At 58.1% G+C, this 21,530-nt stretch overlaps 1 protein-coding gene across 31 annotated transcripts in view; it reads right to left on the bottom strand.

Moving 5' to 3' along the window:
- RAP1GAP (RAP1 GTPase activating protein) overlaps positions 1-21,530 on the bottom strand; it is a 73,613-nt gene that overhangs the window by 6,929 nt on the left and 45,154 nt on the right. For 10 of the 31 annotated variants that reach the window (XR_008679815.2, XR_002003142.4, XR_008679813.2 and 7 more), the window contains 16 exons: positions 17,001-17,036; positions 16,011-16,058; positions 14,928-14,966; positions 14,301-14,486; positions 10,990-11,093; positions 10,631-10,709; positions 10,179-10,232; positions 9,029-9,112; positions 8,719-8,819; positions 8,455-8,584; positions 7,123-7,278; positions 6,578-6,649; positions 5,745-5,831; positions 5,109-5,246; positions 2,956-3,087; positions 524-778 (listed from right to left, as the gene is read on the bottom strand). Coding sequence is in view for 21 of the 31 variants with exons in the window: in XM_063701972.1 (XP_063558042.1) it covers positions 524-778; positions 2,956-3,087; positions 5,109-5,246; positions 5,745-5,831; positions 6,578-6,649; positions 7,123-7,278; positions 8,455-8,584; positions 8,719-8,819; positions 9,029-9,112; positions 10,179-10,232; positions 10,631-10,709; positions 10,990-11,093; positions 14,301-14,486; positions 14,928-14,966; positions 16,011-16,058; positions 17,001-17,018 (1,683 nt within the window). In the remaining 10 variants the exon portion in view is untranslated. Of the gene's footprint in view, positions 1-523; positions 779-2,955; positions 3,088-5,108; positions 5,247-5,744; positions 5,832-6,577; positions 6,650-7,122; positions 7,279-8,454; positions 8,585-8,718; positions 8,820-9,028; positions 9,113-10,178; positions 10,233-10,630; positions 10,710-10,989; positions 11,094-14,300; positions 14,487-14,927; positions 14,967-16,010; positions 16,059-17,000; positions 17,037-19,328; positions 19,531-21,530 lie in introns of those variants that run through there. The other 21 variants (XR_008679850.2, XR_008679835.2, XM_063701981.1 and 18 more) reach the window with 6 other exon arrangements.

Below are 21,530 nucleotides of genomic sequence, written 5' to 3'. Positions count from 1 at the left end.
CTGCACATCAATACTGGCCCAGGATTAGGACAGCGTCCTGAGGGGGCTAGGGTGGCAGGAGGCCGAGTCCTCAGAATGGCTACCGCTCTCCGCCCCCCAGGGCTCTGTGGGATCTGCAGCCTAAGGGCAGTGGTCAGAGGGCAGTGTAGCAACCCAAGTCCCACCCCGTGCCAGCTAGGGCCCCTCCCCGGAACCTCCAAATTGGCTGGGGGAGGTTCTGGCCCAGTAGCTGGAAGACTCCCCCAGCTTCCCACACACTGTGCTGGGATGCCCCAGGCCCCAGAAGCCCGCCCCCAGCTTCTCTGGAGGCAAGAAGGGGTAGGACCCCAGGTCACTTCGTGGCGGGGAGGAGTCAGGGCAGAGGAGAGGGATGGCGCTCCATGCAGACCGGCGATATTGGGGGACGTGCGGCTGGGTGTAGGGCCTTTGGGTACCGGATCCTGGCAGGGACTGGGCCAGGGTCCCAGGGGCCAAGGCAGGGCCAGAAGCCCCTGGTGAGGGGCACTGGCTCTGGCACAGGTACCAGGCCCCAAAGCAGGTGCTGAGTGCCATCGGAGCTGCCGCCACTCCATCCCGCACGCCCTGGGGCCTGTCCCGGGGGCAGAGGGGCAACGTCCCCAATATGGCCTCCGTCCTGAGAGCGAGCAGAGAACAGCGCGTGCAGGCAGCCTCCAGAGCCGGCGGCCCCGCGGACGACAACCTCTTCCACGGTTCCTATGCCTATGGCACTGCCCCGGCGTCCGAATCTACTCGCACTTTTCCCAGGAATAAGCAATGACTGGCAAGCAGCAGAGGGCGGGGGCAGAGAGAGAGAGACAGAGAGAGAGTCAGAGAGCGAGAGAGATGGTGGGAGGGAGACACAGAGAGGAGGAGAGGCAGGGAAAGGAGGAAGACAGACAGAAAAAGGAAGAGAATGGCGCAGGAGGCAATGGGAGAGATAGGGCCGGGGAAGGGAAGGCGAGAAGCACAAGGAGAGACAGAGGACAAGGGAGATGGGGGAGAGATGGACAGACAGACAGTTACCCAGAGACAGGGACACGCGTGAGCCAGCGAGGGCACACCAGATGGGCACAGAGGGAAATCCAGAGAGACAGGGACGCAAGGACACAGAGACAGGCCCAGGGAGGGTCAGAGAGAGAAGGAAGCCAGGGGAAGGCCGAAAGGAAAAAGCGAGGGTGAGAAGAGCGGAGAAGGGAAGGAGGAGAGGGAGCAAAAAAGACAGGTGCAAGAAGGAAGGAGAAACAGAGAGCCAAAGGGCAGAGAGGCCACAGGACGGGCAAAGGGAAGGGAGGAGGGAACAAAAAAAACAAGGAGAGAGAGTAGAATGAAAAGAGGAAACACAGAGAGAGGGAGAGTTGTGCAAAAACAAAACAGAAATGGGTCCGGTTACTGCCATGGTGGGTGCTGCTGGCCTGGTCCTGTCCCTGGGGCCCCTCTCGGCCACCCACAGGAGGCTGGGTCACTCTGGTGGAGAGGAAGGGAGTGGCTGATAAAACTGGGTTGGGGGAGGTTGGGCCTGCTCCTCGCATGACAGTGTGCTTGGTGACTGCTGGACAGCAGAGGTCGGGGAATTCCCTCCTGCCACGTGACATAGCCTCACAGCACTGAGCGCAGGGCTTGGCATGCAGTAGACAGTCAATAAAGGATGGATGGATGGATGGATCGGTGGGTGGGTGGATGGATGGATCGGTGGGTGGGTGGATGGATGGATGGAGATGGAGGGATGGATAGAGATGGATGGATGGATGGATCGGTGGATGGGTGGGTGGATGGATGAGTGGGTGGGTGGGTGGATGGGTAGATGGGTAGGTGGGTGGATGGGTGGGTGGGTGGATGGGTGGGTGGGTGGATAGCTGGATGGGTGGATGGGTGGGTGGATGGCTAGATGGGTGGATGGGTGGGTGGATGGATGGATGGGTGGGTGGATGGATGGGTGGCTGGATGGATGGGTGGGGAGCACAGCAGTGGGTGCAGTGTCCTGGGGTGGCCACTAGGCAGTGGACAGCAGTGAGGCCCACAGCCATAGGCCGTATTCATCCATGTGCCCAGCACTCCTGAGTGTGAGCAGCAGAATCCCAGAACCTGGACAACAGTCAGTGATCACACAGGAGGTGCTCCCTCTGGAGATGCTCACACAGAAGCCAGATTCCCGACACACAATAGGCAGCCACACCACAGAGGCCCTGGCTGCTGCGGACACACAGTAGGAGGTGCTCACAGAGAAAGTACCCACACAACAGCTCACTTCCTGACACACAGTAGGTGTTCACTGACATCTAGGGCTTATCACACACGATGTGCTCACATAGCAGTCCATTTTCTGACACACAGTAGGTTCTCACACAGCAGCCCAGGGCTGCGCACACAGTAGGCGCTCACAGAGTTGATGCCCACACAGCAGCCCAGGGCCTGACACACAGTGGGTGCTCACACGTACTCAGGGCCAGGCCCACAGTAGATGCTCACAGAGTGCATGTCCACACAGCAGCCCAGGGCCTGACACACAGTGGGTACCCACAGCCTGACACACAGTGGGTGTCCACAGCCCGACACACAGTAGGTGCTCCCAGAAACCCAAGGCTTGACAGTAGGTGCCCACACAGCAGCCCAGTCCCCAGCAAACAGATAGATACTCAATAAGGAATGAGACACAGAGGCTGTCCCAGGGCTGACCTGCAGAAAGTCACACCTCAATGCATAAAGGGCCAGGAGGAGGGGAGGGCCAAGGAGCTTGGGAAGGGGCTGCAGGCTGCAAGCTGTCAGCACCGCAGTGTCCTGGCCTGGGCACTTCACCCCCCTCCCATGGAAAGTAGTGGCTAGACCAAATCCAGAGCCTAGGATGGGCATGTGGGCAGCAGGGCAACAGAGAGAGTTGGAGTCAGGCCTCAGGAGGCAGAGGAGAGCTGAGGGCCCCCCAGGGAGGGGAAGGGGCCTGGGGAGGGGGAGGGCACTCACTATTCCAGCCGCCTTGGCCAGGTCGGGGTTGTTGGGCGCGAAGCTCCCGCTGTGGCTGGTGGACACGGTGTTGGGCTTCTTGTTGCTCAGCCCCATGGCATCCATGGACTGGCTGCGGCTCCGGATGACCCGCTGTGAAGGGGGTGGCAGTGGAGGAGGCACAGGATTCCTAAGGGCTGTCCCCTTGGGGAAACCCAGGAGCCCAGGCATCTGGTCTCTCCCCAGCAATGCCACTCTGGGTGAGCCCTGGAAATCCCTTCCCCTGGGCATGTGGCCAGCAGGGCAACAGAGGGAGGTGGGGCCAGGCCTCAATTTCCCTGTGCGTCACATGAGAAGCAGGTACATATGGGGCCTAAGGGTAGCTCAGGTATTGGCTCTGCCACCAACTTGCCGGGTGGCCTTGGGGACACCACTTCACTTCTCTCACTCTCTGGGACACACAGGCTGCTCTGTGCTGAGTGTCCTCATGTGGCTGCGTAAGGACTGCAGAAGACACTGGGTCATGGCCAAAAGTGTGCACAGAGAGCCCTCTTGACACCTGAGTTTCATTCCTGTTAGGGCCTCTTAGAGCTCTCCTGCCTTCTTTCTTCTCTTCCCTCCCACCCTCTTTCCTTGTTTTTTTCAGACCAATCTATACCAAATGCTTGCTATGGGACCAGCGCTTTACAATCACTCTGTCACTGGATCCCCCTGCAAGATGGGGACTAGCAATCATGCCCATTTCACACACGATGGAACTGAGGCAGGGGTGAGCCCGGCATGCCAGGACCCATGCCCTCAACTCTGGACTCCGCTGCTTCTGAGAAATTCTTTGACCTAATCTAGGTCCACCATCCAGCACCTACCAGATGTGGGACCATCGGAGCCCTCCTCAAAGGAGACACTCCAGATCCATATTGACCCCACCTGTCCTGTCTCCAGTCCCCAAGCCTCTTTCTCAAAGATGATCTGTTCACCTCACTTCCTGGGCAGGCCTGGGCAGCTGGACTAATTCCCTTATTCCAACCCATAGCTCCAGCTGTGTGACCTGCCCTGGGTTGAGGGTGAGGTGTGACCAGCCGGCCGGGAAGCTGGAGGATGGGCAGTTATCCTCCTGTGGGTGGAGGAGATGGTGGCAAAAAGGCTACCACCTGGGGCCCTGTGGCCTGAGTGAGTCCAGACCCTGTCCAGGAACTACTCCACTCCCCACACTTCTCATTTCAGACAACAGTTGCTGAGGCAGACAGGCAAGGTTTTGCATTTTGCTTTTAAACTTGTATTGCACTAACCTAACTCTTTTACAGATAACAATAACTGTATGAGGCAAGTTGCCATTACCCTACTCAACAGATAAAGAAACTGATGCTCACAGAATGCCCAAGCTGATAAGTAACAGAGCTGAAATTTGAAGTGTCCGTGCTCTTAATGCTAAGCTAAACCAGGGACAGGCAGGGTAGGTCACACAGGCCAAGTCCCTCTCCAATGATCATGGTTCACACACCTCTTCTGAGAACTCTATTTCTTTCCCTCAGTCAAGACAGAGCCTCTTCCTCTCTTCTCTTCCTGCTGACCTAGCAGCCTTTGTACCAGCAGCCCTTGCTGTCTCCCAGAATCCTCCACCCTTCAGCAGAATTCCCAGGTGAATTCCCCACCTAGGCCCCACCTCCAACAGTTACTCCTCCCCAAGCCAGGGCCCCACCTTACATGCTGCTCCTTCAAACTCTACCCAAGGCAGACTATGTCCCCAAGTGTAAGCCCATTCTAAAGCCCAAGTCCACATCGAGCCCCGCCCTCATCCCAGACTAGAGCCTCCTCTAGCCACACCCCCACGCCATGTCCATTAGCCCCGGCCCCTGACTCCACCCCCAGCCACGTCCCATCCCAGACTTTACCCACAGACGAGCGGCCTCTAGCCACACCTCCACACCATGTCAATCAGCCCCAGTCCGGGACTTCGCCCCAGCCACGCCCCCTCTCAGACTCCAATGCGAACGGCCACTAGCCGCACTCCCGATGCTGTGTCAATCCCCCAGTCCGGGACTCCACCCCCTCAGCCACGCCCCTTCTGCCAGACTCCACCCCCACGCCGTGTCCATCAGTCTATCAGCCTCAGCCTGGGATTCCGCCCTGGCCACATCCCTGCTCCCCGGCCAGTTAGACGTGGGGCCCTTCACCTTGAAAGACTCAAAGAAGCCGCCGCCCCCACTGCCATTCTCCATCTTGTCCTCGTCGCCGCCCAAGCCCATCATGGACTGGCTGTGGATGTGTAGTTCCTCATAGAGCGTCTCCAGGAGGGCGGCCCGCGTCCGCTCCTGTGGGCCAGGCCCGGGCCGTCAGGAGGGACCCCAAGGATCAGCCCTTCGGCCCACAGTTCAAATCCTGGCCACCTTCTGAGGCACGGGCCACCTTCTCTGAATGAGTGGGGAGTGGGGAGGGCGGAGGGCTCCTGCACCGCCTTCCCCCAGGCCACTCCACAGCTCAAGCATCCCCCAGGGACCCTCATATGAAGGGCCCCTCAAAGCCCCTTCAAGATCTGGCTTCATGTCCCCACCCCCCAGGTCCACCCCCCACCTGACAGGTCCCAAGGTGTCCCTGTCAGCCTAACCGCCTCCCAGCATCTCCTGGGAACTCCTCAGTATCCCTCCGGCTTCCTCTTCCCGACCTCCTACCCGTCCATCAATCCATCCAGCCCCAGGTGTCCCCGCTAAGGCCAAGGTCTGAATATGGCTTTTCCCTTCCCAGGGACAGGGCTGAAGTTATAGGTTGGAAGGTGAGAAGAGGGTCACCCAGCCCTCACAGCCCATCCTCACCTCCAGTTTGGCAAACTTCTCTGCCTTGTAGCAGGCATATTCAGCATTGATCAGCTTTGTCAGCAAAAATTCCTGGAACTCAGGCCCCTGGAAACCCCCAGTGTGGAGGAGATAAGAAAGGGAAGTTGAGATGACACACAAACAAGGGTCTGAACCCCAATGAGGCAGAGGCTGCAGCTCCTGAACCATGCTCTGCTGGGGCCTGGGGTCACCCTCTTCACTCTCAAAAGGGTAATGACACATAAACAAGGGTCTGAACCCCAATGAGGCAGAGGCTGCAGCTCCTGAACCATGCTCTGCTGGGGCCTGGGGTCACCCTCTTCACTCCCAAAAGGGTATCTCCCTGGGCTCAGCTCCCCAGGTACCTTCAAGGGGCCCCAGTGCCCTTCATGGCTGCCCACGCCCTCGGGAGAGCAAACTCCACAGATGTTAGGGTCTGGGTTGGGGTCTCAACCTACTGCTTCAGTCTAGGGTAGCAGAACACGCTATGTACAGAGCTGAAGCCCAGGCTTGAAGTGTGCCCCTCCCCAAACATTTAAGAAGAAAGAAGAGACTGGAACTGTCAGAAAGAGAACAGAAATGAGGAAAGGCCAGTCTACTATGGAAAGTGTAAAACAATCGTGTAGTTTATCCTGTGACCTTGTGAAAAAAAAAAAAAAAAAAAGGTGTTTTCAAGATGTACGGAAAAGCCAGGCCCCGGTTGCAGTTAGGGGAGCCCAGCTGCCCTGGCATACAATGAGACTTTGGGACCTCATAAGGCAGAATGTGTATGCACCCCCCAGGCCCCCACCCATTTGTCCTGCTCTGCCCATGACTGGGGGGGTGCCCCTCACCTTCCTGAACACAGCGGGGTCCGGGAGGGGGGGTCCAAAGAAGGGCACATCATCTCTTGCAGTGACAGAGACCTGGAAGGGAGGGCAGCTGTCTGTTCCTGTGGAGCCTGGGGTCTGCTCTGCCCCACCCAGCCAGAAACGCCTACTTTGCCTCCCTGGACTGCCCCTTGATCGGGGAGACCCAGTGACTGTGGGCTGGATGAATCTTTCTTCCAGAGATTTCTGCCCTCTATCTTTTGCCCTGAATTTTAGTGGTGGAGATGGGTAGGGGCCTTAGGAATCATCGGGATGGTGAAGGCAGAGGAGGCTACGGGAGGTGGAGGACAGTGATACCAGGCCAGGAGGCAGAGGAGGGAAACTGTCCTCTCTGAGGGGGTGAGCTTTGGGGAAGACAGGGGGCGTGGTGTGAACAGTGCACCATTGAAGCCTTCCATGGTCCCCCCGTTATAGCTGGAAAAAGTGAGGCTCAGAGGGGCATCCCAGGGAGGGCAGAGCTGCAGCCAGGACCCTTGCTGATGCCCCTGGGAGGCTCCAAGAGCGCCCACCTTGTAGAGGGGGCCATCAGGGCCCCCGCCCTCAGCCTGCACCACTACATAGGCATGCAGGAAGTTGGACGCGATCATGTCGGGCACGAAAGGAGTGTTCTCATCCTGGAAGACCACAGCCACGATGTCGTTCCCGATGTGCCGCTTCCGCTGCAACTGAGCACAAAGCCACGGGCCTTCATGGTCTGGCCAGAGGGGGCCCACGGGGGAGAGGGGTGCCCACGGGGGTTTAGGAGGGTTTGGGGTAGTCAGAGGGCACATCTAAGGATTTGCTTTCCCCAAAATAATGTAGCAAAAAAACTTGTCTTAAAACTATTTTAGTTGAAAAATGGCCTGTTTGGAACAACGTACACTGTTTAGGTGATGAGGGTACACTAATATCCCAGACCTCACCACTATTCAATTCATCCATGTAACCAAAACCCACTTGTACCTGGATATCTATTGAAATTACAAGAAAAATTATTTTAGTTTTCTTGGGATGCTGTGGCAGATGATGATATCAAGGCCGAGAGAAGTGACTTGGAAGGTGCTATAATGAGCTATAATGAGCTTGGGGACTCGAGCCCAGGTCTCTTGGTCCCCAGACCCTACCTCTCAGCCCTTCTCCTATCTCAATGCCCCAAACATGGCCCCCAATTGAATAAACAAGCTCAACTTGGTATACATTCATGTTGCTAAAATGAACACAGACCCTTAGTAAACGAAAGTTAAAAGACACTAAAAATAAGGAATAGCTATTTCCATTTTTCTCACATTTCCTTTTATCCCCCTGGGCTGGGGACCTGACTGGGAAGGCAGATAGCCCTGTAGGAGGCTCAGGACAAGGGGACACGCTTCTGAGTTCAGTTCCTGGCACATGCCTTGCATGTCCTCGAGTCCAGGCCTTTGCAGAAGCTGTTCTCGCCACGTGGAACATTTCCCTTCCTTCTCCCAGCTCCTTCACAGACTAAAAGTCACTTTCTCTTGAAAGCTTTTCCTGACTCCCACCTCTGCCAAGACTACATGTCCCCACATGACCCCATGATGCTCTCCACTCCCCATAAAACACCAGCTCAGATCTGCTGAACTCTTGCAATGTACTAGGCACTGTTCTAGTCCCTCTATGCACCCACGCATTTATGCTCACCTAGGAAGTGGGTGCCATTCTGACTGTAGAAACCAAGGCTTTCTGTCTCCCCTGACCCAACGAGAGCCCACAAGTGGGGGCGCTGATCATTTCCATCTCCATCCCAGGGCCCAGCGCTGAGCCTGGCGTGATGGAGGCTGAACGGACAGGTGGAGGGGGAGGACAGGTGGAAGACGGGAGGCAGGTGGGGGTGCCCAGGCTACCTGCTGGGCGTCCCCTTCTGTATATGGCAGCTTGGTGGACACGTGAAACATGATCTCCTTGTTGCGGAAGTTGCAGTACACAGATTCGGTCCCCGTCTGCCCGTGGGTCACATCCAGGCCTCCTCGGAACCTGCCCCCGGGCCCCCCAGGCCACGGCTCAGTCTCCAGCCCCGGCCAGGCCTCCACGGGGCCAGGACAGGGGCTCCCTCCCTGCCCAGGAGCACAAGTCAGATTACACTCTGCTCAGCCCACCCTAATACTCACCCCTTAAAGTCCTGCAGTTTGACCTTCTGGCCAAGAAATTCAAGGAACTCCACAAAGGCGGGACTTTCCTCATTGGTGCTGAAGAGTTCTTCCTCGGAGGTCTGGGGGTGAGGGGCCAAGGTCATTGAGCTGGAGTTCCTGAGAAGCCCCTGCCCTCTGTCCCTACTTGGACCCAGAGAGGGCCGGAGGGAGGACCTCTGGCAGCCCCTGGGCTCCTGAGTCCCTTGGCCGGTGTGCTGCCCTGGAAAAGGTGTGAGGCTCCAGATATGGGGCCAGGTGGGGAGGGGCGGCAGGGAGGAGGTGAGCACACCTGCCCAAGCTTCTGATAAATGACGCCAAACTTGAAGTTATTGCTGATGACATGCTCGTCAAAGGTGACGATGAGCCGGGAAGCCTGCAGGAGAGGACGCCAGGTGAAGAGGCTGCGTGTGCAAGCTGCCATTCGACGTGCTCTTCCCCCGTGCCAAGCACTGAGCCAGGCGCTCTACACACATCACGTCATGTGATTCTCAGAACAAGCCTGGGAGGGAGACAGTCCAGCTGTCCCCTCTGAAACTCAGGTTCAGAGACCTTAAGTGACTCACCTAGGGTCAATGGCTTGCAAGCACATGCAGGCTTGGGATTTGACCCCAGGTCTGTTGGATTCCAAAGCCTAAGTTCATCGCTCGTGAGTTTTGCTGTGAGCCCCGGTCCTGCCATGCCAAGCCCACCCCTACTCCACTCTAACTCCCAACTCACTCCTCGGCTCCTCTGTAAACCCACATCATCCTCCCAGAACAGGACATGTCCCACCAATTTGCTGTGGGCATTGAGCAAGTTCTCCTCCTCACCTTAGGCCTCAGTTTCCTATCCCATAAGCAGGAGGGGGGCCCTGATTTCTGAAGCCCCTTCAGGATACCTTTCCTGGACCACACCACCTCACACTGCTCCAGAATTCAGTCAGGGACCCAAGGGTTTACCTGTCTGTCCTCTTCCAGGAGGTGCCCCTGGCTCATCCAAGGCAGAAGCCCGTGCCCCTATCCCCACACTGTCACAGTGCCTAGAGCCCAGCTCCCAGCATCCAGGCAGGAAGTGCCAGGGCTATTCTCTCTCTCTAGGTCTCCTCTGGGATAAAAAGGCAAGGCCGGTAGAAAAGACACCCGTTCCAGGGGAGGACTATGGCACAGCTTGCTCTCAGGAGGGTCCCCAAACATCACAGAGGTTCCAGATGTGAGGCCAGCCTCGAAGGCAGACAAACCGAGGCTTAAATGCAGGCCCTCCTATCTGCTGTGCACCCTGGGGGAAGGCACAGGCCCTTTCGGTGGCTCCTCTTCTGCAAATTGTGGACTTCACAGGATTATTGTGAGGATTAAATGAGAGAACCTGGGGAAAGTATCTGGCACACAGAAGGTGCTTAATAAATGCTCGGTCTTCCAGTTACTCACCCACCCTCAGTGAGCTGTGCCCAGATCCAGCCATACCTTGGGGTAGAGCACAGGATAGAACCGATCCACGTTGACGTCTTCACACACCAACTGCAGGAGGAGATAAGGGAGGGGTGTGAGGTGTGGGGCCAGGGAGGAGAGGATGGGGCTGCCTGGGCCTCCCTGGTCAAGGTCTGGGGAGGAGCCATGCTGGGAATGGCCAAGGCTAAAGCAGGACTCGGGGTTCACTGTTGCTCAGGGAACGGAGGTCCCCTGAGATCTGAAGGTGCTATAGAGAAAACCAAAAGCACACAGGCAGGGGACGGGGGCCCAGGAGAACACGTGGCAGCCCAAGACACGATGGGAACAAGTGAGAGATGGCCTCAGGATAGGGCGGCAGGCCAGGGCTAGGGCCTACAGCTGAAGGGGACGCGCCAAGGCAAGCTGAAGCCCCACAGGTGCCCATCTGCGGAGCCAGCCAGGGAAGCTCAGGGGAGCGGAGACCTCACCTTTGCCATCTGGACGACATTAGGGAACTCGGTGAGGCAGGAGATGGGGATGACATCATGGTATGTCCGGCACTTGGTCCTGAGAAGAGAAAGTCACATGATGAAGGCCTGGGCAGCAGGACAGGAAAATGGGAACCCCACCCCCCACAAAGTAAGGCCAGAAGGGGGTGGACCACAGCGAGGACCAGAGGTGATGATGGGTGTCAGGCTGACTCGGGTACTAACTTGCTGTGCAACCTCAAGCAAATCCCTGCCCCTCTATGGGCCTTGATGAAGAGAGTGGGTCAAATGAGATGGGCTCTGAGATTGTTAAGACCTCAGCCCTTCCTGCCATCTCGGGACTCCCCCACCACCCTCACCTGAGCAGCAGCCGCAGGTGCTCTTGGTCCCCGATGACATCGTACTTGAGTGAGAAGACAAGGTGGCCGAGGGCAGTGTCCAGTGAGTAGTAATTGAAATGCTCCTGCAGTGGGAGGTGGGGGCCAGGGGAGTGGGTGAGGCTGAGCATGGGGCTTTTGGAAAGGAGGCCAGAAAGCCAACCCACTCCCAGATGCAGGTCCTTCGCCGATAGCAGGTGTCACGGCTGATAGCAGACCCCACATCAGACAGACCTGCACTCAAAGCCCCACTCTGCCACTGACCAGCTGGGCAGCCTGAGGAGGTCACTTGGCCTCTCTGTGCCTCACTTTCCTAGTCTGCCAAATAGGAGGGAACCCTGTACTTTGGTGGCAGCCAGGACTGAAAGGGATGAAGTGCTTGGCTCAGTTCAGTGAAGGTGGGTAGTAACGCCGGATCTCTGGGTGCTCATCGAGTCTGGACCATATTCGGACCTGCGTGCCTGTCTTCAGCCCTGGTCCTTCTCAGGGCTGGGCACTCAGCAGGTGCTCAATGAGCAAAAGCTGATTGCCCAACCTGTGACTCTGTGGCCCCTGAAGCCAGGGCCCGTGAGAAACAGGAAGCGAAACATCTCACAACACACAGGGTGGCTGGCCAGGCAGGTTTCCACCCTCCTGTCTCACCTGGAGGAGAGGGCACAGGGTTGGGAAGACACCCTGGGGAGTATCAGGGGTGGCTGCGGCAGGGATGGCACCCCCAGACAGGAGCCCAGGGCTGGCACCTCCGGGTGGGGAAGTCCCAAAGCCGAGGGCTGGAAGTTCAGGGAGACACCACCCAGCCTGGCCCCGGGCTCCCCCTGCCAACCTCAGCCCCAGCCCTAGCCCAAGTTCTGGGAGTGGAGCTGGCTGCCCGGCCACACCCGCCCCAGGAATCATCCTAGAAGTAAATCCTGTTCAAACATGAACACCTGTGCTCAGAGGCCAGGAGCAGATAGAGGCAGGGGCCAGTGAATGTGCCCCACGAATCCGCAGCTCAGGGGCATTCTCAATGGACCTGGGGCAGAGTCCCCCAGCTCTGCCTGGGCACAGAGTGGCAGAAACCCCCAAATGCTTGACATCATCCAGCAAAGAGGGAGTGGCAGGCACTTGATAAGGAGGCCCCTGGCAGGGAAGTCCAGAGAGTGGGGAGTTTCCTTGGACACCCCCAAGCCCAGAGGAGCCCCCGGGACACAGTGGGAGAGCGGGCTCAGGGTCCCAGGAAGTCAACGCCCAAAGTCATCCTAACCTCCCCCCTCTGCCAGGATAGGGCCCAGTGCCTGAGCACCTAGCTGCTTCCCCCATTACCCCACCTGGAGTCAGGAAGGGGCCCTGCCATTCCGCCAGCCCTGGGGCTTCTCCCCTCATTACTGCTAATCTGATCCTGTACATGAAGCCTCTTCTTTTTTTTTTTGAGATGGAGTCTTGCTCTGTCGCCCAGGCTGGAGTACAGTGGCACCATCTCAGCTCACTGCAATCTCCACCTCCCAGGTTCAAGCGATTCTCCTGCCTCAGCCTCCCGAGTAGCTGGGATTACAGGTGCCCAGCACCACACCTGGCTAATTTTTTGTATTTTTGGTAGAGATGGGGTTCTGCCATGTTGCTCAGGCTGGTCTTGAACTCCTGACCTCAAGTGATCTGCCCACCTCAGCCTCCCAAAGTGCTGGGATTACAGGTATAAGCCACGGCGCCCAGCCGCCTCTTCTGACCCTCCAGTCTGCACTTCTTCAGAGCCTGCTGCACTCAAGGTCCACTACCTTCATCTGTTCCTACCTTCATCTGTCACTTGTCACTCTTTCAACAAACTTTTCTGAGTGCCAACCATGTGTTTGGCATATACAGTACCCTCAGATCCTACCACCTGCCAGACCCAGCTGGGAACCTCTGGACAGCAGGTGCCTAGGATGCAGGTCTCGCTCCACCTCTAGGGCTCAGCTGGGAAGTGGAATTCCATGCTGGGTTCTGGGTTTGTTCCCAGGCAAAGGCTCCTGAACCTGGGCTTGCTGGTTTAGTCCCAGTCACAATGGATCCTCCCCTAACTCCATTGGTTAGCACCGGTGTCTCCCAGAGTTAGGCCAATGGCCGGGCCCAGACTGAGGTCACACATCTTCCCAACCCCCAAGGAGTCACCCCCTCTTCCCAACACACACACACACACACATACACACACACACACACACACACATACAATGACTAGGAGCATGATCTCTCCCATGCACCTTAATGGAAGGTCAGCCAAAGCTGGTTCAATTCCCAGGCTTAGTCATTGTGTGACCTTGACTAAATCATTTACCTATCTGAGCTTCGGTTTCCTCTTCTGCAAAAACAGAATAATCCTGATATCACCAAGTAATTATGAAGACATGAAAACAGCTAACATTAACTGAGTATTTACCATGTGCCAGGTGTGGTTCTAGAAGCTTTGCGTGTACTTTTATTATCCCTGTTTTCACCGATGAGGAAAGTTAAATAACTTGCCCAAGGTCACACAAACAGTTAATGGAAGAGCCAAGATTCCCACACATGCCACGAGGCTCCAGAGCCCACGACACACTTCCCCATTTTGGCTCTATGCTGACGAAGAGACAGCACCCGGCCTGCAACCTGACACACACATTCCCGGCATGGGACCTCCCCTTGGCTCCCACAACACTCTGACAAGTTGTTGCTGGGCAGGGTCCCTGCTCTGTGCTGGTGGTGGGGCAGGGGCTGCATCAATCCATGACATTACTGTTCTCCTAACTCCAAGCTGCCCAAAGGGAGGGCCTGGGTCTATTGTGTTGGCTGCTGTATACCTGGTGCCTAGAACAGGGCCGGGCACACAGCTAGTGCTCATTATTTGCCACCCCTGACTGAGCACTTACTTTGTCCCAGACACCACTGTAAAGACCTTACAGATATCAGCTCACTGAAGCCTCACAGCAACCTCAGGAGGTGGGTATCATTACCACCAACCACCGTTTTCACAGATTAGGAAACGAGGCACAGAGAAGTTAAGTGATTTGCCCGATGTCCTGTGCAGTGGGTGGCAGAGCCGGGATTCAAACCCTGGTAGAGTCTCTGCCATGAACCACCATGCCATAATGCTGCCTTTGCAATCAATGTTGAATGAACAAGTGATTCTGCCATGCATGTTCCCTGGGGACTGGGAGTGTGTGTGGTGGGAGCACATTCACTCAGGGCTCTAGGACTGTCACCCAGCCCTGGCCCATGGGTTCTGCTCCCTCCCAGGCCAACCTCGAATGGGGCTGAACTGTGACCCACCCCTGCCAGCCCCGCTGCACCAGCCGGCCACCCACCTTGCCGAGAAAGTGCTTCCGGTAGATGCGGGCTGTGGGGTTGCACTCGAGCTTCACCTTGGTCGTGGGCGACTGCAGTGGCTCTGTCTCGGGGATGCTGGTGATTTCGTGGTTGGTGCCCTCAATCCAGTAGCCCCCAAACTGGGGCAGCAGGATGAGGGGGAAGGGTCCTTCTCGCCCCAAGACCTGAAGAGGGACTCAGCTGAGAGCCACCCCACACTGTACCCCACTGGGGGCCCCAGGACACCCTCCCAACTCAGACCTGGAGCTGCTTCTGTCGTGGCTAAGGGGTATGAGGGACAGGCCAGAGCCCGTGTGGGCCCCAGGGTTCTGCTCCAGCCCTTTCCCTCAGCCAGACCCAGACAGCGCCGAGAGCCAAGTCTCTAACGGGGGGTGTGGGGGCAGGTAGAGCTGCAGCACGACCTTGGCCCAGGAGTCTGGAACATTTGGCTCAGAAGGCCTAAGGGTTCAAATGGGCTCTGAGGCCTTGGGCCTGCAAATTAAGTCTCCAGCCCGCAGCAAGGCCTGCAGGTCAGGCTCCTAAGGAGGAGGACCTGGTATCCAGAAGCCCTGCGTAAGTGCCTCCTGGGCTTGAGTAAGGGTGGGCGCGGGGGTCTAGCTGAGTACCTCGTGCACGCTCGGGTACGGAATGTAGTCCTCCTCTGTCTGCAAAACACAAACAGGGCAAGGGTCTCTCCATCTGTCCATCCTCCAGTCCCCCAAGAGCTCGCCTCTGCTTGGCCAGCCTCAGGGCTGAGAGTGTGGATGGGGCCCTGGCCTCATCACCTCTTACAGATGGGCAGGGGCTGAGGCAGGCTTAGCGTGCTGAGTGCTGGCATCTTCTGGGGCTCTCCTTGCCTGGAGAAAGGAGGGCTCACTGCCTGCCCAGAAGAAACCGCTGGACTGCCTGGAGGGCTTGTTAACACGGGTTGCTGCACCCCACCCTAGAGCTTTGGATGCAGCGGTCTGGGCAAGGTCTGAGAATGTACATTTCTCACAGGCTCCCAGGTGGCACCGATGCTGCTGGTGTGAGGGCCTCTGCCCCAAAGAGAGCATCAGGCTTACTGCCCATGCACCCTCCTCCAACCCTCACCCTGTAGCCCTGGGCCCACTCCACCAGGCCTGGTCTTCTAGGGTCTCTGGGATCTCAACTCACCAAGAACCATATGCTAAGAAAAGTGGGTCAAAATCAAAAGCCTCCCCCTCATCTCGCTGGGTCCCCTGCCTCCAGTCAGTCTCCTCACCAGTGGCTGGGGGGCACCCAGGCCTGCCTCCCTATCACTCCCTCCCCATCCAGACAGCAGCTTCATGGAGTAGGAGCTCATAAGTCTCCTAGGGCCTGAGTTGGAGTCTTCCTGCAACTGCTGGTCATCACTGGTTTCAGGGAAAACATTTGGCAGCAGCTGTCTTTGAGAGAGGAGGGCTTTGAGTTTGGGGCGGGGACGCCTGGAGAGGCAGGGGGAGTCTGCAGCAGTGAAGACCGAGAGGAGGAGCTAGAATAGAGGCCCCAGCCCTCTAGCAAGAGAGGGGTTCTCCCCATCACAGAACTCCTAGAGGGCAGGGGCTGTGCCTGCCCCTCCCCGCACCTGGCACACTGTAAGACTACTTGCTGAAAGGGGATGGATTTCCTGCTTGATGGGCAGTGGTGGCAGCACTTCCCGGACCCCCTCCACCCCCTAGAGAGGGAGGCAGACTGCCAGGCCCACCTACTTTGAGGGGTGGCGGGAAGGAGCAGCGTTGTTCATCCATCCTGCTTCCCTGTAAGAGAAGGCAGCACTGTTACACCCTCCCAGGCCCGCCGCCAGGCGCTGCCTCCCCTCCCCAAGGCGTGCAAGGGGAAAGCCCTAGGAGGCGGCCCGCGAAGGTAGGGGTACTCCCAGGGCAGGGTGCTAGCTGGCTGGGGGCCCTGGGCCTGTCTGAAGGGCTGGTTGTCCCGGTAGTGACCGGGGCTGGAGGCTGGCAGCCTCAGGGAGGGCTGGGGACTCTGCGGGAACGCACGTGCCACTGGGAGTGGGGGCAGGGGAGGTGCACACGCTGGTGTGCGAGCTGGCGGGGGGGGGGGGGCTGTTATCTACACAGATATGTGTTGAGGGAGAGAGGGGGAGGGAGAGGCAGAGACGAGACAGAAAGACAGAGAAATAGGAGGCATTGGAGAGAGAGACAGAAAGAAACAGGAGGCATCGAAGATCAGAGGGTATTCAAGGCACTCCCATCCCAGCACCCCCGGCCCACCTCCCATGCATACCTATGTGAAACGCAGACGGGGCTGTGGGGTGGAGGGTGGAGGGGTAATACCTCCCATTCCTGCAGCACAGTCTCTGGCTGACAGGCCCCCAGCATCTGTCCCCTTCTCCAGTTCCATTCCACCTGGGCCCCCCACCACAAAGCCTGCAGTGTCTCTCACTGGGTGAGAGGCAGTGTGTGTCTGTGGGGTGGGTTGATGAACTGACCCCAGCCCTGGTGCAGTTCCACACAGGGATGGGAGCTGGGAGCCTAGATGGACTCTGGCATCAGAGAGGGGGTTGGGCACCCTCTACCCTGACCTCCAGACAGAGGACCCTGGACTACCAATAGCCACCATCTTCTACTGGCGTGGCCTGTCCTCAGAGAGGTGAAGGGCTGGAGATGCAGCAAGGGCCCCCCAGCCCCAGCCCAGCCAGCTCTGTGGCTCCCCAGAACAGGCCACAGAGCCATCCTCACCTGCATCTTCTCAATCATCTCAAATAGATCTGTGTTCTGCAATAGAGACAGGGGAGAGTGAGGTCAGCTGATCCCGCCAAGCCCCAGAGGAGTCTCCACCCGCCCCGGCCCTCCGGGTCCCACCAGCTCTGATCAGTGACCGAGGCACCTGTCTGAGCAGCAAGCGGGAGTGACGGGAGCATCGCGGGAGGGGGCTCTGTGTGGGAGACCCACAGGGTCTGGCCGACTGCCAAGTGAGGTGAACCCAGAGCCTAGGTCCCAGGGCCACAGCCACCCACCCACTCAGTCCTGCTCCCTGACGGGCTGCTACCCTTGGGGATGGACAGATCGTCCCCAAGTCCCAGCTGCAGAGATGAGCCTGTCCTGGATCCCCAGGAGGGGTCTGTGCTTCTCCCCACCTCTCCCGGAAGGGGGCAAGGCTCAGTCAACCAGGCTCAGGCCACAGCCCACTGCTCAGACAGCCCACCCCTCTCCAAGGGGAGTGAGCTGGGGGTGCTTCAGGGGAGAGGACACTGGGATGCCCAGCGGCCCAGCACCTGTGCATGAGCCACCTGAACCCTCGCACGCTCGAGCTACCCTCTCCCGGGTGAGCCAGGGCACACACAGAGTTAATCCGGTGTCTGTCAGCTGCGCTTGGCAGCCCTGGCCTCTCCAGCGCCAACTCCCTGCGAGCCTTCCTGGAAGGCGGCATCCCTGCCGGCTGGCCCGGCTGGGGGCTGGGCCTGGGAAGCCCCCAGAGCCTCCAGGATGGTGACCCTCCCCCTGCCCCTCCAAGGCTCAGCTCAGGCAGCTCCTGCTGACACATGTGCTATGGAGTTGTACACCAGGAAGCATGCACACTCTCTCTCTCTCTCCATCTTTCTCCCTCCCCTCCTGCTCACACACACAGAAGCCTGCACACCAATATTTAAAGTCCCACTGCACCACGTATATGTTTCATGTACCAAGAAAACAACACACACAAACACATATGATGAGGACTGTGCACAGTGATTCTTAGAGCTATATACTAACACACAAATACACACGTTGGCGTTCTGAGTTACACAGGAGCACACCCACTCAAACACATGCAGGTCCAAGTACCAGGAGAGATACACACACAAATGCAAACCCACACCTGTGCAGGTCTGCACACCAGTAACTGCACACAAAGCTATGGTAACACCACAAACCACTCTCGTGTGAGAACAAGAGGCATGACAACACGCAGCCACAGAGGCGGGCAGGTGTGTCCAGGGAGACCCAGATGCAGCCCCACTCATGGCTACAAGCCCTGCCTGCCCCAGCAGGGTCACATAACAACAGTAAATGAGACTCAAAAGGTATCCAGCAACTGCCGGGGTAGCTAATCCCCAAGGATGAGGGCCACGGTCTGAACCTCACACAGCCCTCACCTGCACACACACACAGAGCCCTGGGAAGGGTCACAAGATCCAAGCCCGTATAAATGTGCACACTGTGAGGCCTGCCCATAGAGGCAAGACCCACCTTGTAAAACCCACCACAGGAGTCCATAGGACACCTTGACCCATGGTCACCTATGGTCACACCCAACACCTCTGCATTTGAAAGAGACAATTCCGCAGGCAGTTACTGCAGAAACCACAGACACACACCTGAAGTCCAGGCAGACAAACATGCCTGTCAACACAACACACTGTATGACAGCAACTTTGGCTTCTGTGCCCAGGTCAGCCACACAACCTCAGCTGGGCATGACCCCAAAGAGTCACACTGATGATGGGTGCATTAATGTCCCCCATTAAGACACCCCACTCAGGGTGACCAAACGTAGCCAGGAACACTCTTATACGCCTTGTTGCATTGGGAATCAGTCACATAAACACTGACACATGGTCCTGTCACCCAGAGTGTACACACAGCAACAAGCAACACCCACAGCTACAGCCTCACAGGGAGCAGCAGACGCCCTGACACATGCGAGGGCTCTGAGAGATGGGGCCCAGATGGGGGGTGCCCCACATGAAAGCACCACCACAAAGTGGCCCTGGAGCATTCAGAGCCCCCCAAACGGGGCAGGGGCAGGGTAAAGTGGTCCCGACGGTAGCACGCACCCACACACACCCTGCCACTGCAGCCCAGAGCCACAGTGCCACCCGGGAGGCCACAGCAAGAGCCCCAGGGTCCGGGACCCCAGGGTAGGGGTGCGCCCCGTGGCCGGTGTCAGCCCAGAAGCTCACACGCCCACCATGACGGAGCCTTGCGCGCCCGCCCTGGCTGGGGCAGAGCCGGCCGGGCTCCCCAGCAGTCGGGGTGACCCAGCCCCGGGGTCCCTCCGCCATGCCGCCCCGCCCGGGTCCTCACCTGCCAGCTGGCCCCCGCGGGCAGCGAGCCCCTCCGCGGACGGCCGGGTGGCACCGCGGGCCGCGGCTGTGCCATCCCGAGCGCGGCCCGGCCCGGCCCCCGCCCGGGCGACACTTCAGCTGGCCCAGCCGGCTCCTGGCCCGTGCGCGCCCGGGTCCGGGCCCCGCAGCGCTGAGCTCCGCGCTCCCGGCTCCCGGCGGCGGCGCTGCCTGCGATGGGCTTGCCCCACGGCGGGGCCCGGAGGGGGCGGGGCGCCAGGTACGGGCGGCACGGCGCGGGGCGGGGCGGGGGCGCTGAAGCCACGCCCCCCGGGCGGCCCAGCCCGCGGCCCCGGGACACCGCGCCTGCGCGTTCCGGCCCGAGCGCTAGAAGCTTTGGGTGCGTCGGGCTCCCCGAGGGGGCCCCCCACTCGGTTCTCCCCAGCGCGCCTCCACCTCACTTTCTCCATCTTCCCAGGCTCTGGGTATCCCCGCCTCGGCATCAAGGACAGGGTTGGGTTACCTTGCAGACAGAGGGCTTTTCTTGAGCACCTACTTAATGCTGGGCCCTTCGCATGTGTTGTAATCTCGTCACAGCCCAGGAGGTACAAATGTCATCTCCATTATACAGATGAGAAGCCGGTTCCAAGACGTGAAATAGCTTGCCCGAGACCACACAGTCAGGAAGAAGTCAAAGTGGAATCCAGAGAAAGGCCTGGTGCTACTCTTTGGGGTCTGTCCCTTTTCCTCCTCCTCTCCTCCATCCTGCTTCCCATGCCTCACAGTGGCTGGCCTGCTCCGTCCCTTCCCCCGCCCCAGCTGCCCCAGATCCTGGGGAGATGGCCACAGCACCTAGGGAGGGGCTGCCAGGCCCGTGGTATGGAGGAAAGGACCCAGGTAGATTTTGGGACATGTGGATTCTAGCTACAACTTGCTAAGTGGCCTTGAGTGAGTCCCTACCTCCTCTCTGGACCTCAGTTTCCCCATCTTTAAAATATAAGGACTCTGTAGGCCCTTCCAGCTGGCTCTGCAGTGTGTCCCTGGCCTGGTATAGCCACTGTACAGCAGGGACAGGGACAGGGCCTTGCTACCACTTCCTCCAGACAGATGTTGGGAACACAGCAAATGCTTCCTGAACTGTGGCCAAGGAGACACAGCTGCTTTGGATGTTGCGGGGGCAGGGCTGCCCACCAGCTCAGAGCCATACCTCTGTTCAGCTTCCTGAAAGAGCTGCCAGCGGCTGCCCACCACCCTCCAGCCCCAAAGCCAAGGGCTCCTGGAAGGAAAGCACTGTGCCCTCCCTTTCCCCCTAGACCTGGCCTTGAATCAGGTTTGGGCCTGGAGAGCCAGCAGGAACTCTGGAGATGTGTGTTCCAGACACGGTGTAGCTTTGGTTTTAATAATTAACAACAGCAAATATTGATTTATGCAGCCACTTCCAGGCCTGAACGCTTCCGGGCACCCATCGAAATCCAGCCAGAGAAACATCCATTCCCACACTGCCCCCGGGGGAGGCAGGACCTGCTCACAGCACTGGAGATGGCTGTGTGCCAGGTGGCATGGAAGGTGTGTGCACATATGCGTGCAGCCATGTGGGCATGCGTGTGAGACTCCACGACCGGATGTGGCTGTATATATGTGGGCATACTGTCTTTCTGTGTGTATGGGAATGCCTTGGTATGGGAATTTGTGTTTGTACATGTGTATCTCATGCATGTGCAAGTCTCTGAATATATTTACAGACCGGTGGCTGTGGCTGTGTGTTTTGTGTCTGTGACTCTGTCCCCATATGTAGGTGTGGGTAGGCTGTGTATATACGTGTGTGCAGGTTTCTGAATCCCCGAGTGGAGAAACCCCTGTAGGGAGGAGGGAAGGAGGGTCCTGGGTAGCTCAATGCCTGTACAAATGTGGGGCCTGAAGGGAGGAGAATGTCCCTTCTGGGTGCCCTGTCCAGCCCTGGGAATGTAATGACGCTGATAAGAGCTCAGCTTCCTAATTTCTACTTTCCAAAGTACTTTCACCCAATTGCAAGCTGGCAAGGCAAGTAGAGAAGAAACTGTCACCTCTGTTTTACAGATGAGGAAACTGAGGCCCAGAGAGGGGCAGGGATTTGCCCACTGGCAGAGGAAGGTCACCTGCCCTTCAGATGGATGCCATCCATGTTATAAATGTGCACAGAGCTAGGGACACCAGGGGAGGGGAATGGAGAATATGTCACAGGCCT

Source organism: Gorilla gorilla, chromosome 1 (genome assembly GCF_029281585.2).
Source record: "Gorilla gorilla gorilla isolate KB3781 chromosome 1, NHGRI_mGorGor1-v2.1_pri, whole genome shotgun sequence".
Lineage (NCBI taxonomy): Eukaryota > Metazoa > Chordata > Mammalia > Primates > Hominidae > Gorilla > Gorilla gorilla.
This window is presented reverse-complemented; position numbering and strand designations above follow the sequence as displayed.